Source organism: Heterodontus francisci, chromosome 22 (genome assembly GCF_036365525.1).
Source record: "Heterodontus francisci isolate sHetFra1 chromosome 22, sHetFra1.hap1, whole genome shotgun sequence".
NCBI lineage: Eukaryota > Metazoa > Chordata > Chondrichthyes > Heterodontiformes > Heterodontidae > Heterodontus > Heterodontus francisci.
The window spans coordinates 40856798-40873688 of NC_090392.1; the positions used below are offsets into that span (position 1 = coordinate 40856798).

The 16891-nt window shown below is 45.4% G+C and overlaps 1 protein-coding gene across 1 annotated transcript in view; it reads right to left on the reverse strand.

Moving 5' to 3' along the window:
- LOC137381551 (zinc finger protein 385B-like) overlaps positions 1 to 16891 on the reverse strand; it is an 89492-nt gene that overhangs the window by 24660 nt on the left and 47941 nt on the right. Inside the window, exons 4-5 of the mRNA XM_068054247.1 lie at positions 10496 to 10670; positions 6581 to 6871 (exon numbers count right to left, since the gene is read on the reverse strand). Of these exons, the coding sequence (XP_067910348.1) occupies positions 6581 to 6871; positions 10496 to 10670 (466 nt within the window). The remainder of the gene's footprint in view (positions 1 to 6580; positions 6872 to 10495; positions 10671 to 16891) is intronic.

Here is a 16891-nt window from a genome sequence, read left to right on the forward strand (position 1 = left end):
ATTACACTCCTGAAAAGTCTGGCTCTAATTTTTAGGCTATGCTGCCTGGTCCTAGACTCCCCAATCAGTAGAAATAGTTTCTCTCTATCTATCCCTATCTGTACCCCTTAATGTCCTGATATCTTACTATCTGGTCATGACATTTTAATGATCTATGTACTTAATCCCCAAGTCTCTGTTTCTCACTGTTTCTCACTTTTCACCATTTAGAAAGAACCCTGTTCTATCCTTATTAGGTCCAAAGTGAATGACCTCACATTTGCCTACATTGAAATCCATTTGCCACAGTTTTGCCCATTCACTTAATTTATCAATATCTTTTTGCAATTCTATGCTACCATCTACACTGCTTACAATGCTGTCCATCTTAGTGTCAACAGTAAACTTGGATATGTGGCTTTCTATCCCATCATCCAAGTTATTAATAAATATGGAGAATAGTTGATGGCCCAACACAGATCCCTGCGGAACACCACTAGTCATATTCTGCCAATTAGAGTACCTGCCCATTCTCCCGACTTTCTGTCTCCTTCTGTTCAATTTCCTAAACAGGTCAATAATTTGCCTTCAGTTCCATGAGCTTCAACTTTACAACAACAACTACTTGTATTTTATACAGCGCCAAATGTCAGAAGGTGCTTCACAAGCACATTATCAAACAAAATATGACATCGAGCCACAAAGGAGATACTAGGTCAGATAGCTGAAAGCTTGGTTAAAGAGGTAGGTTTTAATGAGCATCTTAAAGGAGAAAAGAAAGGTGGAGAGGCAGAAAGGTTTAGGGAGGGTATTCCAGAGTTTAGGGCCTAGGCAGTGAAGGCATGGCCACCAGTGATGGAACGATTAAAATCAAGGATGCTCAAGAGGCTAGAATTGTTGGAGCACAGATACCTCGGAAGGTTATGGAGCTAGAGGGCATTACAGAGATAGAGAGGGGCGAGACCATATAGAATTTGAAAAGATGGATGAGAATTTTAAAATTTATGCATTGCTTAAATGGGAGCCAGTATGATGGTGAATGGGACTTGGTATAAGTAAGGACACAGGCAATAGAGTTTTGGTAATTTTAGCTAACAGTCTCTTGTGAGGGACTTTATCGAATGCCTTCTGGAAGTCCACATAAATAACCTCCATAGACATTCCCCTGTTCACCACTTTAGTCACATCATCAAAAATAAGTTTCATCAGATGTGACCTACCCTTTACAAACCCATGCTGGCTGTCGCTGATCAGCTGAAAAGTTTCAAGGTGTTCAGTCACTATTCTTCATGATAGACACCAGCAGTTTCCCAAGAGCAGACGTTAGGCCAACTAGTCTGTAATTCTCTGGTTTACCTGTCACTTGTCTGAAATTGCGTGTGACATGCATAATTTTCCAATCTAAAGGAATGGTTCCCAAATTGAGAGAACTTTGGAAGGATATAGCTAGGACATCTGAAGTGGCCTCATCTTCTTCCTTTAAGAGCCTGAGATGGACACCATCTGGACTAGGGGATTTGTCACTCTTTAGTGCCATTATTTTCTTCATTACTGTTATTTTATTTACATTAATTCTGTTGAGTCCTCGTCTCTGATTCAATATTAGTTTCCTTGGGATGTCTGGCATGCTGACCTCTTCCTCTACTGTAAATACTGATGAAAAGTCATTGTTCAACATGTCTTCTATTTTTATGATTCTATGCTTCAGGGTACTGAGCTCACATCTGCAGGATTCATTGGCGATGGCCTCAGAACAGTTGGACATTGATGGAATGGAATTCCTTCCTGTTAATGAAGGTCACTGGCTGGCCTGTGGGAGCCTTGATAGCCACATGCGTGCAGTCTATCATACCTTGCCCCCTGGGGAATCCAGCAATGGCCCTGAATCGCTCCCTGTCCTTCTCAACCTCTCTGCAACCTTTGACACAGTTGACCACACAATCCTCTTTTAACACCTCTCCACTATGGCCCAGTTGGATGGGACTGCACTCTGGTTCCAATCTAATCCATCTAATCGCAGTCAGAGAATTAACATCAATGGCTTCTCTTCCCATTCCCACATAATTGTCTCTGGTGAGCCCAAGGACCTATCCTTGACACCCTCCTATTTCCCATGTACATGTTGCCCCTCAACGGGTCGAGGAGGGGTTGTTACAGCCCCATAGGATGTCATTTGTGACTTTGGGGCTTGGCAGGATAGATGTTAAGAAGATGTTTCCACTAGTGGGGGAATCTCGAACTAGGGGACACAGTTACAGAATAAGGGGACACTCATTTAAAACTGAGATGCGAAGGAATTTCTTCACTCAGAGGGTAGTGAATGTCTGGAATTCTCTACCCCAGAGAGTTGAGGATGCTAGATCACTGAAAGTATTTAAAGAGGAGGTAGATAGATTTTTGAAATGTCGGGGAGTTGAGGGCGATGAGGAGCTGGGACGAAAGAGGAGTTGAGGTCTGGGGCAGATCAGCCATGATCTTATTGAATGGTGGGGCAGGTTTGAAGGGCTGAATGGCCTACTCCTGCTCCTATTTCTTATGTTCTTATGTTTTGGTTCTGTGGCAGGAGCGGAAACCTGAAAACATGCTAATTTCCACATGTATGCTGACGACACTCAGCTCTACCTCACCCCCACCTCCTGACGTCTCCACTGTCTCTAAGTTATCAGACTGCTTATCAGCACTGGAAGTGCAAAAATTTCTTCAAATTAAATATTGGGAAGATTAAAGCTATTGTCTTTGGTCCGTGCTCCAAACTCTGCTTCTGAGCCACCGATTCCATCCCTGTCCCTGACAACTCTCTGAACCAGACTGTTCCCAACCTTGGTGTTATATTTGATCCCAAGTTGATCAATCATTTAACAGTACCATCAGTAAGACCACCTACTTCCACCTCTGTAACATCACCCAACTTCGCCCCTGTCTCAGCTCATCTGATGCAGAAACGCTCATTCGTGCCTCTAGACTTGACTATTCTAATGTGTTTATGTCCGGCCCCCCACATTCTACCCTCTGTAAACTTGAGGCGAACTAGAAATCTGTTGCCTTTGTCCTAACTCGCACCAAGTCCTGTTCATCTATTTACCCCTGTGCTCACTGACGTTGGCTCCCAGTTAAGTAATGCCTCAACTTTAAAATTCTTATCCTTGTCTTCAAATCCCTCCATGACTTCACCCCACCCTATCTCTGTAACCTCCTCCATGTTAATGGTAGGTTAATTATGTTCTTAAAGATAAACAGCTGAAGGGCATTATTTAATTAAGGACTTAAAGTGAATAGAAAGAGAGCCTGCTGGACAGATCATTGGTGAATAAATAGAAGGTAGAGATGTGAAATACTGCATTCTGTGAATAAATATCAAGAAAAGGAAGTGTCCAGCTTCATTTTTCACCATTTGGCTTGGATACATTTATCACTATCCTCCACGATATCTGTGCTGCTCGAATTCCGGCATCTTGAGCATCCCTGATTTTAATCACTCCACCATTGTCCAGGTCCTGGAATTCCCTCCCGACACCTCTCCGCTTCTCTGCCTCACTTTCCTCCTTTAAGACACTCCTTAAAACCTAACTCTTTAGTCAAGCTTTTGGTCATCTGTGCTAATAACTCCATCTGTGGCTTGATGTCATATTTTGTTTGCTAGCACCCCTGTGAAGCACCTTGTGACAGTTTATTCTGTTAAAGGCACTATCTATAGGTTGTTGCTGTTGTTGAATAAAGGTGCAGTGTCTCACACATCACACAGTGGATAAAGCTGCCTCAAAAACACAAGGCGTGAACTGCAGCGGACTTGCACCTGCAGCGGCTTTTAGTATTTGAACATGGTTTAATGGAGACCGAGGGAGTGGAGAGAATACTTTTGAAAGGGAAGAAACAAAGGAATAGAGTTATACAGCACAGAAACAGGCCCATCGTGTCTGTGCTGGCCATCAAGCACCTATCTATTCTAATCCCATTTTCCAGCACTTGGCCCGTAGCCTTGTATGCTATGACGTTTCAAGTGCTCATTGAAATACTTCTTAAATGTTGTGAGGGTTCCTGCCTCTACCACCACTTCAGGCAGTGTATTCCAGATTCAAACCACCTTCTGGGTGAAATTTTTTTTCCTCAAATCCCCTCTAAACCTCCTGCTCCTTACCTTAAATCGTGGTTATTGACCCCTCTGCTAAGGGAAAAAGTCTCTTCCTATTTAACCTATCAATGCCCCTCATAATTTTGTATACCTCAATCATGTCCCCCCCTCATCCTTCTCTGCTCTAAGGAAAACAACCCTAGCCTTTTCAGTCTCTCTTCATAGCTGAAATGCTCCAGCCCAGGCATAATCCTGGTGAATCTCCTCTTCACCCTCTCCAGTGCAATCACATCCTTCCTATAGTGTGGTGACCAGTACTGTACACAGTACTCCAGTGGCCTAACTAGTGTTTTATACAGCTCCATCATAACCTCCCTGCTCTTATATTCTATGCCTCGGCTAATAAAGGCAAGTATCCCATATGCCTTCCTAACAACCTTATCAACCTGTGCTGCTGCCTTCAGTGATCTATGGACAAGTACACCAAGGTCCCTCTGACCCTCTGTACTTCCTAGGGTCCAGCATCCATTGTATATTCCCTTGCCTTGTTAGTCTCCCAAAATGCATCACCTCACACTTCTCAGGATTAAATTCCATTTGCCACAGCTCCGCCCATCTTACCAGCCCATCTATATCGTCCTGTAATCTAAGGCTTTCCTCCACACTATTTACGACACCACCAATTTTTGTGTCATCTGTGAACTTACTGATCATACCTCCTATATTCACGTCTAAATCATTAATTTACACTACAAACAGCAAGCGCCCCAGCACCGCTCCTTGTGGTACACCACTGGTCACAGGCTTCCACTCACAAAAACAACCCTCAACCATTACCCTCTGTTTCCTGCCACTAAGCCAATTTTGGATCCAGTTTGCCAAATTGCCCTGGATCCCATGGACTCTTACCTTCTTAACCAATCTCCCATGCGGGACCTTATCTAAAGCCTTACTGAAGTCCATGTAGACTACATCAACTGCTTTACCCTCATCTACACATCTAGTCCCCTCCTCAAAAAATTCAATCAAGTTAGTTAGACATGATCTCCTCCTGACAAAGCTGTGCTGACTATCCCTGATTAATCCTCTCCTTCAGAATTTTTTCCAATAGTTTCCCAACCACTGATGTTAGACTCACCGGCCTATAATTACCTGGTTTTTCCCTGCTACCCTTCTTGAATAATGTACCACATTCGCTGTCCTCCAGTCCTCTGGCACCTCTCCTGTGGCCAGAGAGGATCTGAAAATTTGTGTCAGAGCCCCTGCTATCTCCTCCCTTGCCTCACACAACAGTATCGGATACATCTCATCTGGGCCTGGGGATTTATCCACTTTTAAGCCCGCGAAAGCATCTAAAACTTCCTCCCTTTCAATGTTAATATGTTCAAGTATATCACAATCCCCCTCCCTGATCACTGCACCTACATCGTCGTTCTCCACAGTGAAAACAGATGAAAAGTAATCATTTAAAACCTCACCTAAGTCCTTCGGCTCCACACACAGATTGCCACTTTGGTCCCTAATGGGCCCTACTCTATCCCTGGTTATCCTCTTGTCCTTAATATACTTATAAAATGCCTTAGGATTTTCCTTTATATTGACTGCCAATGTTTTTTCATGTCCCCTCTTCACTCTCCTAATTACTTTTTAAGTACCCCTCTACACTTTCTATACTCCTCTAGTGCCTCCACTGTTTTCAGTGCTCCGAATCTGCCATAAGCCTCCTTTTTTTTCCTGATCCAATACTCTATATCCCTTGACATCCAGGGTTCCCTGGACTTGTTGGTCCGGCCCTTCACCTTAACGGGTACAAGTTGGCTCTGAACTCTCACTATTTCCTCTTTGAATGACTCCCACTGGTCTGAGGTAGACTTTCCTACAAGTAGCTGCTCCCAGTCCACTTTGGCCAGATCCTGTTTTATCAAATTGAAATCAGCCTTTCCCCAATTCAGTACCTTTATTTCTGGTCCGTCTTTGTCCTTTTCCATAACTACCTTAAATCTTACAGAATTATGGTCACTATCCCTGAAATGCTCCCCCACTGACACTTCTACCACTTGTCCAGCATCATTCCCTGGGATTAGGTCCAGTACTGCCCCTTCTCTTGTAGGACTTTCTACGTACTGGCTCAAAAAGCTCTCCTGTATGCATTTTAAGAATTCCTCCCCCTTTAAGCCTTTTGTACTAAGACTATCCCAGTTGATACAGGGGAAGTTGAAATCCCCTACTATTATTACCCTATTATTTTTACACCTCTCTGAGATTTGCCTCCATATCTGCTCCTCTGTCTGTCTCTGACTGTTGGAGGCCTGTAGTACACACCCAGCCAAGTGATTGACCCCCTTTTGTTCTTTAGTTCTACCCATATGGCCTCATTTGAGGAACCTTCTAAGATATCATCCCTCCTTACTGCAGTAATTGACTCCTTGATCAACAGTGCAATACCACCTCCTCTTTTATCCCCTCCCCTATCACGCCTGCAGATTCTATACCCTGGAATATTGAGTTGCCAGACCTGTAATTGTCTCTTACCACTGTTGTGAGCTCCTAGTTGGGAAAGTGAGTTCACGCCTACTTTGCACAGCGAGCAATACAGTAGCTTCTTTGCTGTCTCCACCAGAGACTGGCTATTGACAATTCCTGCATCAATGGCTGTCACTCCGTCCACTTTGGTGTCTCCTGTTGATATGGCTACAGTAGGTGAAGTACTGTCAGTTGGTGCAATGAGGCTGGTGGATGGTTGAGGCTCAGGAGGGAGCAATGTCTGGACAGGAGGGAGAGGTTCTGGGTGAACTGCTGTGGAAACAATCTCCATGCCAACTGCTATTGGAAAAACAAGATGAATATATTAAGCTCTTGATACATGAAGTAAGACAGATTAACTCCACTTTGCTAAATTCAGTCCTCCCCATGACGACGTGTTTTTGTGGAAACTTGGGTGCTAATTTCCATATGGATTGTCCTGACCTACTGCTGGGAAATTTCCAGAGCTCCCATGCCTCGGGCCCATGCCCAGAACAGAGGCATTTGAGGCGGGGACACTGGGTCCAGTCCAGAAGGCCCCGGCAAGGGGATTGGGGGTGAGGGGGTGGTCATGCAGTCCAGGGGGAGGGGGATCTCGGGTGTAAAGTTGTTCCCGGTTGGCTACAAATTGCCCACAAAGGAGGGACCCTCCCCCACAAGACCGCATGGAGGGGGCCTCATTTTACAAGGCATCCCCCCACCACTGGTAAGATCCCAGCGGCGAGAGGAAGGGGCCCTTAATTGGCCGTTAACAGGCCACTTAAGGGCCTCAATTGGCCTCTGGACAGGAAGGCCGTTATCGGCCTATCCCGCCCTCGGGAAGATCACTGGGCAACGGGGAGGTGACGGTCCCTCCTCGCCCCCACCCAACTTCCCCCCCCAGCACCTCTTGTGCCCCCTCTTGCCTCCGTCGGGGGCCTCACATAATCCTAGCCAGTGTGCGACTATATATCTCCTGGAACAGAGAAGGGTAACGGTGACCTAATAAGGGTTTCAAAGTTATCAAAGGTTTTTAGAGGATGTATAGGGAGAGATTGACGTCACTGATCTGTGAATCAGTAACAAGCAGGCATAGAATGTGAATTATCACTGGAGGACTGCAGGGACAGTTAGCAGAAATGTTTTCACACTGAAGCTTATTGGAACATCAAATTATTTACCACAGGAGCTTTTGAGGCAGATACTGTAACTTAATTTAAATGGAATTGCATAAAGATTTAAGAAAAATGAAATGCAAAAGAACCCAGGGAAAGGACAGGGAGATAGGATTACAGGTTGCAGCATAGATGAAACATCTATTAAATCCCCCTTTGTTTTTTCAATTACAATGTCACCATTTTTCAAGCTTCTCTTCATAATTATAACATCCCGTTTCAGGTTTCATTCTAATGAGACTTCACTGTGTCTTTCCTATGGATATGTTTGAGGTGGATTTGATATTACAGCAGGTTTCTTCACTGTCGCTGGGGCAAAATCCTGGAACATTCTGCCTAACAACACTGTGGGTGTACTTACACCACACAGACTGCAGCAGTTCTAGAAAGTGGCTCACCACCACCTTCTCAAGGGCAATTTGGGAGGGGCAATAAATTCTGGCCTTGCCAGTGATGCTCACATCCCATGAAAGAATAAAAAACATGGTTTTCCATGCTCTGTGGTTTGACAGTAATTCGGTGGGTAGAGTCTAGGATAGGGTCATCTGTACAGGGATTGTGAATGGACATAGAATGTGTGGATAGATCAGAACATGGCATCGCATGTATGTGAGCTGTGGAAGCAGATTAAATGGGTGGTTAGGGTTTATGTTACAGTGTGTACATGAGCTGTGGGTAGAGATTAAATGGATAAGTAGAGGCCATGAGAGCTTGGAGTGTATGTGTGTTGTAGGAGGAGATTAAATGGCTGGGTGTGTCCAGGGAGGTGGAATGTACATGGCCTGTGGAGGGTGATTAAATGGGAAGGTAAAAAAGTTCATAATAGGTTCAAGTGCACCTGGGCTGTGGGAGGGGATTAATGGATGGGTGGTGCCCATGATAAGGTGGAGTATGGACAGGCTGTTGAACAGGAGGGAGTGGCCTTTATTAGTTAGAGTCTACATGGGCTGTGAGAGGAGATTCAATCAGTGAGTGTGTTCATGATCAGGTACATTGTTCACGTGCTGTGTGAAGAGATTAAATGGGTGGGTAGGGTCCATGATAGGGTCGAGTGCACCGGTGAAAGTAAATTAGAGTGTACATATGCTGTGGGAGATTAGACGCAAAGTGGAGAAATGAGGTGACTCCTGCAACAGATCTTATAGGATAGGTTGATGTGATGTGATGTGTTCCATAGTCCGAGACTCATGGTCACAATTGCACTTGGGATTTTCCTTCACCTTCCAGGTATGGAGCAGCTGGCTGCATTGTCCATAGTCTGTGCAGATTTGGTTGAGTGCTGTTCACTGTCTTCGAGGGAGGATGAAGCCAGGAATATCTGCTGTTGGGTCAGGTGATGAGGTGTTGGTTTTTAATGCTGCATGAGTCCCATGATTCTGTCCATCGGGATAGTGGGTTGGTACCAGCTGCATGAATATTAGCTGCTATTTCCCAGACTGGCCAGCGTGATTTTAAAAGCTTTTTTGGTGGGTGATCCAAGTCTTCATAAATGGAAAGGTCAGTCTTGTTCATGACATTTTCTTATCTTTTTTTCATTCATTCATGGGATGTGAAGCCAGTATTTATTGCCCATCCCTAATTGCCCTTGAGAAGGTGGTGGTGAGCTGCCTTCTTGAACCGCTGCAGATCGTGTGGTGTAGGTACATCCACAGTGCTGTTAGGAAGGGAACTCCAGGATTTTGACCCAGTGACAGTGAAGGAATGGTGACAAAGTTCCAAGTCAGGATGGTGTGTGGCTTGGAGGGGAACTTGCAGGTGGTGGTGTTCCCATGCGCCTCCTGTCCTTGTTTTTCTAGGTGATAGAGGTCACGGGTTTGGAAGGTGCTGTCAAAGGAGTCTTGGAGAATTGCTGCAGTGCATCTTGTAGATGGTACACACTGCTACCACTGTGCACTGGTCGTAGAGGGAGTGGATACTTAGGGAAGTTGGTGTAGTGCCGATTAAGCAGGCAGCTTTGTCCTTTTTCCATCTCACCATGTAGGAAGCGGCTGGAGGCATATCATGCCCCTGCTTCAGGCAGTGCTACAACAACGAATTTCCAGCCATAAATATGTGGTTAGTGTTCATGACAGAGTGTCAGAGGAGGTTAAATGGGGACATAAAGTCCATGAGAAGATAGAGTACAGACGTGGGAGGAGATTAAATGGATGAGTAGAGTCCATGATAGGGTAGACCGGACATGGGCTGTGGCAGGAGATTAACTGGGTTGATATTGTCCATACTATACAATACTATACAGAGGGACAATGGAATAAATAACACACCATCAGTGTCCTTTACAAAGTGACAGATGAATCTATAAGTCAGTATCTTACACAGAGAGACCGAGGGCATCTGTAACACACAGCCAATGTTCAAGCAAACAGAGCGAACAGGGCAATTAATAACACTCTCAGTGTTGTACATAGAGTGATCAGAGAATCTGTAACACAGTGTCAGTGTCTTATACAGTGACCGGAAAATCAATCAAATACAGATGCTTCTCACACAGATTGACCAGGGGAATCGGTGACACACTGTCAGCGTCCGATACAGAATGACCGGGGGAATCGGTAACACACAGTGGTTAAATAAGATCTAATCAAGACAAAACCAGCTTTGCTCCCTTAGGGTTAGTGTATGAGGCAGCTTCAGTGGATGAGGATGATGATAAATTATAGTCCCACTAGGAGACGATGATACACAGAACCAACAGGGAATGTGCAGCATGAACTGTTAGAACAGCACAGAACACTCTGATGAATCACACACATAACATATATTTAAGAACCTGCTGTGTTAATGTTCTTTTCAGTGATGTCTGTAGGTGAGGTATAGGTGGTCCTGGAGACAGTAGAGTTTGTGCTGTCCCTGGGAGCAGGCCCCTTCTGCTTCATTTTGTTGGACTCCAGCCCCTTGACCATCCTGGCATGTTTGTTGCCTTTGTAGTGGGCCTCAGCTTGGCTCTAACAAAGGAAAACAAATGAACTGTGTAATCAGGTACATTCACACACATCTCTGTATTCGATACAATACAGAAGGATCTTCAGTACAGTACATCCACATGTGTTTGATTGAGAGTTAAGTTTACTGGGGTCAGCTATTACCTGTTCAGCGCCTGTGGGGCATTCCCTACTTTTGGATTTTCTTTAACCCAAATGTGTAATTGTCATGTCTCCTTGAATACTTCACTGTTCCCTCAGAGACATTGCCACAACTTTAAATGATAGAGTTACAGAGTCATTTACGGCATAGAAGGAGGCCATTTGGCCCATCGATCCATGACAGCTCTCCACAGAGCCATGCAGTCAGTCCCACTCCCCGGCTTGACCCCGTAGCCCTGCAAGTCTATTTGCCTCAAGTGGCCAGCCAACTTCCTCTTGAAGAGATTGATCGTCTCCGCTTCCACCACCCTTATAGGCAGCGAGTTCCAGGTCATTACCACCCGCTGCGTAAAAAAAGTTCTTCCTCACATTCCCCCTGCATCTTTTGCCCAAAACCTTCAATCTGTATCCCCTAGTCCTTGTACCATGATGATGTTCTGTTGCTATTTAGCACGTGTAAAGGTGCCTTAACAATCAAGGATAACTAATATAATGGATGATTAACCAAGCTAGATCAATCAAACCTACACCAGACAAACCTATTCATTGTGTTTCTATAAATTACTAAATCTGTGTATGTTTAGAAAAGTTGTGGATTATTATAGCTCTCCATTGCTCTTATAACCTTGGTTTCTTACAGCAGCTCAGGAGAGATATTATGGCTCTGTGCAGTTATTACAGTTCTTGATTGTTATTATGGGACTGGATTCTTACTACAGCTCAGAGGAGCTTTATGTCTTTGGACAGTTGTTATGGTTCTGGATTGGTATTACCAACCCTTGACCCGCTCAACTTTGGAAACTAATGCCCCACCTGCAACCTCCCTTTCCTCTCTAAAGTCCTTAAACATATTGTCGACCCCCAAATCTGTGCCCATCTTTTCCGGAACTCCATGTTTGAATCCCTCCAATACGGTTTCTGCCCCATCACACTATTGAAACAGCTGTTAGCAAAGTCACAAATGATATCCTATGTGAAAGGTAAACTTTCCCTTCTTGTCCTTTGCAACCTGTCTGCAGCCTTTGACATGGTTGACCACACCATCCTCCTCCAACGCCTCTCCACTGTTGTCCAGTTGAGGGAGATGGCTCTCGCATGGTTCCATTCTTATCTATCTAATCGTAACCAGAGAATTACTTGCAATGGCTTCTCTTCGCACTCCCGCACTGTTACCTCTTGTGTCCCCCAAGGATCTACCCTCGGCCCCCTCCTATTTCTCATCTACATTCTTCCCTCAGTGATAATCCGAAAGCACAGCGTTAGTTTTCACATGTACACTGACAACACCCAGCTCTACCTCACCACCCACCACCTCTCTCAACCCCTCCACTGACTGTAAATAGTCCAACTGATTGTTTGACATCCAGTACTAGATGAGCAGAAATTTCCGAAAAAACTATATATTGGGAAGACTGAAACTATTGTCTTTGGTCCCTGCCATAAACTCTGTCCCCTGGGGACTGACTCCATCCCTCTCCCTGGCTAGTGTCTGAGGCTGAACAAGCCTGTTCTTTATCTTGCTTTCATATTTGACCCTGAATATGCTACCAACCACATATCCACACTATCACTGAGACCGTCTAGTTCCACCTATGCTAACACCTCCCAACTCCACCACTGCCTCAGCTCATCTGCTGCTGAAACCCTCATTCAGGCTTTTATTACCTCTAGACTTGATGATGCCAATGCACTCCTGGCTGGTCTCCCACAGTCTACTCTCCACAAACTGGAGTGCATACAAAACTGTGCTGCCCGTGTCTTAACTCGCACCAAGTCTGTTCACATATCACCTCTGTGCTCATTGACCTGCATTGGCTCCCAATCAAGCAATTTCTTGATTTTAAAATTTTTCATCCTCATTTTCAAATCCCTCCATGGCCTCGCCCACTCCCTATCTCTGTAATCTCCTGCAGCCCCACAAGAGATATTTGCACTACTTCAATTCTAGCCTCTTGGGCATCTCCCAATTTAATCGCTCTACCGTTGGTGACAGCATAGGCCCTAAAGTCTGGAGTTCCCTCCCGCAATCTCTTCAGCTCTCTTTCCTCCTTTAAGACTCTCTTTAAAACCTACCTATTTCATCAAGCTTTTGGTCATCTCACCTAATATAATCATATGTGGCTTTTTCTTTTCCTTGACTATCGCTCTCGTGAAGCACCTTGAGATGTTTTATAACATTGCAGGTACTCTATAAGTTGGTATTGTTGTTAATATGTCACTGGATAGTTATGCCAGCTCTGGATTATTATTATGGCCTAGTTTGCTATTACAGCTCTGGACTGATTTACAGACTTGGAGAGGTTTTACAACTCTGATTTCAGATATTACAGCTCTGGCTTATTCTTAGAGATTTGGAATGCTATACAGCTGTGGAGTGTTATCTGATTGATATTACTGCTGTGGATTGTAATTAGATCTCTGGATGTTGTTACTCCACTGCATAGATATTATGGCCGTAGACTCTTATTACAGGACAGTATCTTTATTATACTTCTGGATTGATATTACAGCTTTGGAACCTTTTTTATTCGTTCATGGGATGTGAGCATTGTTGGAAAGGCAAGCAAACATTGTCCATGTTTAATTGTCCTTGAGAAGGTGGTGGTGAGCTGCCTTCTTGAACCACTGTAGTCCATGCAGTGACACAGTGCTGTTAGGAAGGGAGTTCCGGGATTTTGACTCAGTGACAGTGAAGGAACGGCGATAGAGTTCCAAGTCCGGATGGTGTGTGACTTGGAGGAGACCTTGCAGATGGTAATGTTCCCATGTGTCTGCTGCCCTTGTGCTTCTAGGTGGTTGAGGTTGCAGGTTTGGAAGGTGTTGTTGAAGAAACTTTGGTGAGTTGCTGCAGTGCATCTTATGGATGGTACACACTACTGCTACTGTGTGCCGGTGGTGGAGAGAGTGAATGTTTAAGGTGATGGATGGGGTGCCGATCAAATGGGTTGTTTTGTTCTCAATGGTGTGAAGCTTCTTCAGTGTTGTTGAAGTGCACTAATTCTGTTAAGTGGAGAGTATTCCATCACACTCCTGACTTGTGCCTTGTAAATGGTGGACAGGCTCTGGGGAGTCAGGAGGTGAATTACTTGCCACAGAATATGGGGAACATGGGAAATAGGAGCAGGAGTAGGCCATTCGGCCTTCTGAGCCTGGTCCGCCATTCGACTAGATCTTGGATGATCTTCTACCACAACACCATTTTCCCGCACTATCCCCACATCCCTTGATATCTATAATATCTAGAAACCTATGGATCTCTGTCTTGAACATAGTCAATGACTGAGCCGCCACAGCCCTCTGGGATGGGGAATTCCAAAGATTCAACACCCTTTGAATGAAATAATTCCTCCTCATCTCACTCCTAAATGGCCTACCTCTTATTCTGAGACTGTGGCCAGAATTTTACTCCCCCCGCCCCCAAAGAGCAGGTTGGTGGTGGTGGGGGGGGGGGGGTGCTAAAATGGAGTGGGAGGCTCGGGGGGCTCTTCCCAACCCGCTGCCGCCTCCGCACCATTTTACGCAGGGCGGCAGTGGTGAAAACCAGCCCGCCCGCCCCAGGCCAATCAAGGTCCTTACGTGGCCACTTAACGGTCACTTAAGGGCCTCTGCCGCCGCCATGGGGATTTTACCCTTGGCCGATCAGGCAGCCCAGGACTGAGAAAAGCCGCCTGACAAAAGCAGGCGGTTTTCTGACAGCCTGGGGTGGGGGGGCGGTGGGGGGGGGGTGGCCTCATGATCAGACAGCCTGTGCCCGACGGAGGGCCGCCCCAATGCCTCAACCACCCCCAATGCCCAACACCCCCATCCCCCCCCCCCCCCACAAACGACCATCAGTACCTCGCCGGGGCCCGACTGATCACTCATGGTCAGGCCACAAAAACGTACCTTTTCCCAGAGCGTCCTTCCTCTTCGTGTTGATGCTGGGCTGCAGTCTCAGCAGTGGCCATCGTTCCCGGTGGCGCTGCTAGGACTAAGAGTTGCTGGCCCACTGATTGGCTGGCAGCTCCATTAGGCAGGATTTCCTGCTTCAATGAGGTGAAAGTTCCGCCTCATACCAATTAAAGGCCTGGGGACTGTAAAATGCGGTCTGAATCCCCAGGCCAGGCGGAGGCGGGATCGCCAGATACTTCTCAGTCGGTGGACGGCTATCATCCGACTAAAGTAAAATTCCAGCCTGTGTCCCCTGGTTCTAGACTCCATAGCCAGGGGAAATATCCTTCCTGTATCAACCCTGTTGAGCCCTGTAGGAATTTTGTATGCTTCAATGAGATCACCTCTTATTCTTCTAAACTCCTGAGAATAAAGGCCCATTCTCCTCAATCTCTCCTCATAGGACAATCCTGCCATCCTTAGGTAAGGAGACAGAAACTGTACACAATACGCCTGGTGCGGTCTCACCAAGGCTCTTTAGAATTGCAGTAAAACTTCTTTACTCCTGCACTCAAATCCTCTTGCAATGAAGCCCAACATACTATTTGCCTTCCTAATTGCTTGCTGCAACTGCATGTTAGCTTTCAGTGACTTATTGACAAGGGACACCCAGGTCCCTTTGAACATCAATACTTCCCAATCTCTCACCATTTAAGAAATACTCTGCATTTCTGTTTTTCCCACCAAAGTGGATAAATTCACATTTTTCAACATTATATTTCATCTGCCACGTTCTTGCCCACTCATTTCGCTTGTCTCGATCCCCTTGAAGCCTCCTTGCCTCGTCCTCACAACTCACATTCCCACCTAGTTTTGTGTCATCACATTCAAATCATTAATATATATTGTGAACAGCTGGGGCCCAAGCACTGCTCCTTGTGGTACCCCACTAGTCACAGCCTACTAACCTGAGAATAACCTGTTTATTCCTACTCTCTGTTTTCTGTCTGTTAACCAATCCTCACTCCATTCCAGTATATTACCCCCAATCCCATGTGTTCTTATTTTGCTTACTAACCTCCTGTGTGGGACCTTATCGAAAGCCTTATGAAAATCCAAATACGCCACTTCCATTGGTTCCCCCTTATCTATTCTGCTTGTTACATCCTCAAAAAACTCTAACAGGTTGTCAAACATGATTTCCCTTTCAAAAATCCATGTTGAATCTGCCCAATCTGACCATTGTTTTCCAAGTGTCCAATGATCACAATTTTTATAATAGATTCTAGCATTTTCCCTACTACTGATGTTAGGCTAACAGGTCTGTCGTTCCCCATAATTAGTGGGGTTACATTTGCTACCTTCCAATCTTCAGGAACCATTCCAGAATCTATAGAATTTTGGAAGATGATCACCAATGCATCCACTATCTCGACAGTCACCTCTTCCAACACTCTGGGATGTAGATCATCAGGTCCAGGGGATTGATCAACTTTCAGTCCCATTAATTTCTCCAGTGCTACCTTTTTACTAATTTCTTTCAATTTCTCATTCTCACTAGTCCTTTGGTTTTTTAGTATTTCTGGGAGATTTTTTGCATCTTCCTCCAGACTCTGACCTGTTCTTTTAGCCACAGTATTTATGTGGTTGGTCCAGTTAAGTTTCTGGTCAATTGTAACCCCCAGGTTGATGGTGGGGCATTCAGCAAGGGAAATGCCATTGAATGTCAAAGGCGGATGGTTAGATTCTCTCTTGTTACAGCTGGTCATTGTCTGGCACTTGTGTGGCGTAAATGTCAAGCCTGAATGTTCTCCTGGTTTTGCTGCATGCAGACACAGACTGCTTCAGTATCTGAGGGGTTGCAAATGGTGCTGAGCACAGTGCAATCATCAACCAACATCCCCATTTCTGACTTTATGATGGAGACAAGGTCATTGATGAAGCAACTGAAGATGATTGGGCCTAGGACTCTACCTTGAGGAATTACTGCAGTGATGTCCTGAGGCTGAGATGATTGGCCACCAAAAACCACAACCATCTTCCTTTGTGCTCGGTGTGACTCCAACCAGTGGAGAGTTTTCCTCCTAATTCCCATTGATTTGCAGAGTCATTGAGTCATGGGGGGAGTTTTATGCTCTCCCCCACAGGGGTTTGGCAGCGGGGAGAGCATACAATCAGGCGGGATAGTGGCAGGGTGGGGGGGGGGGGGCGAG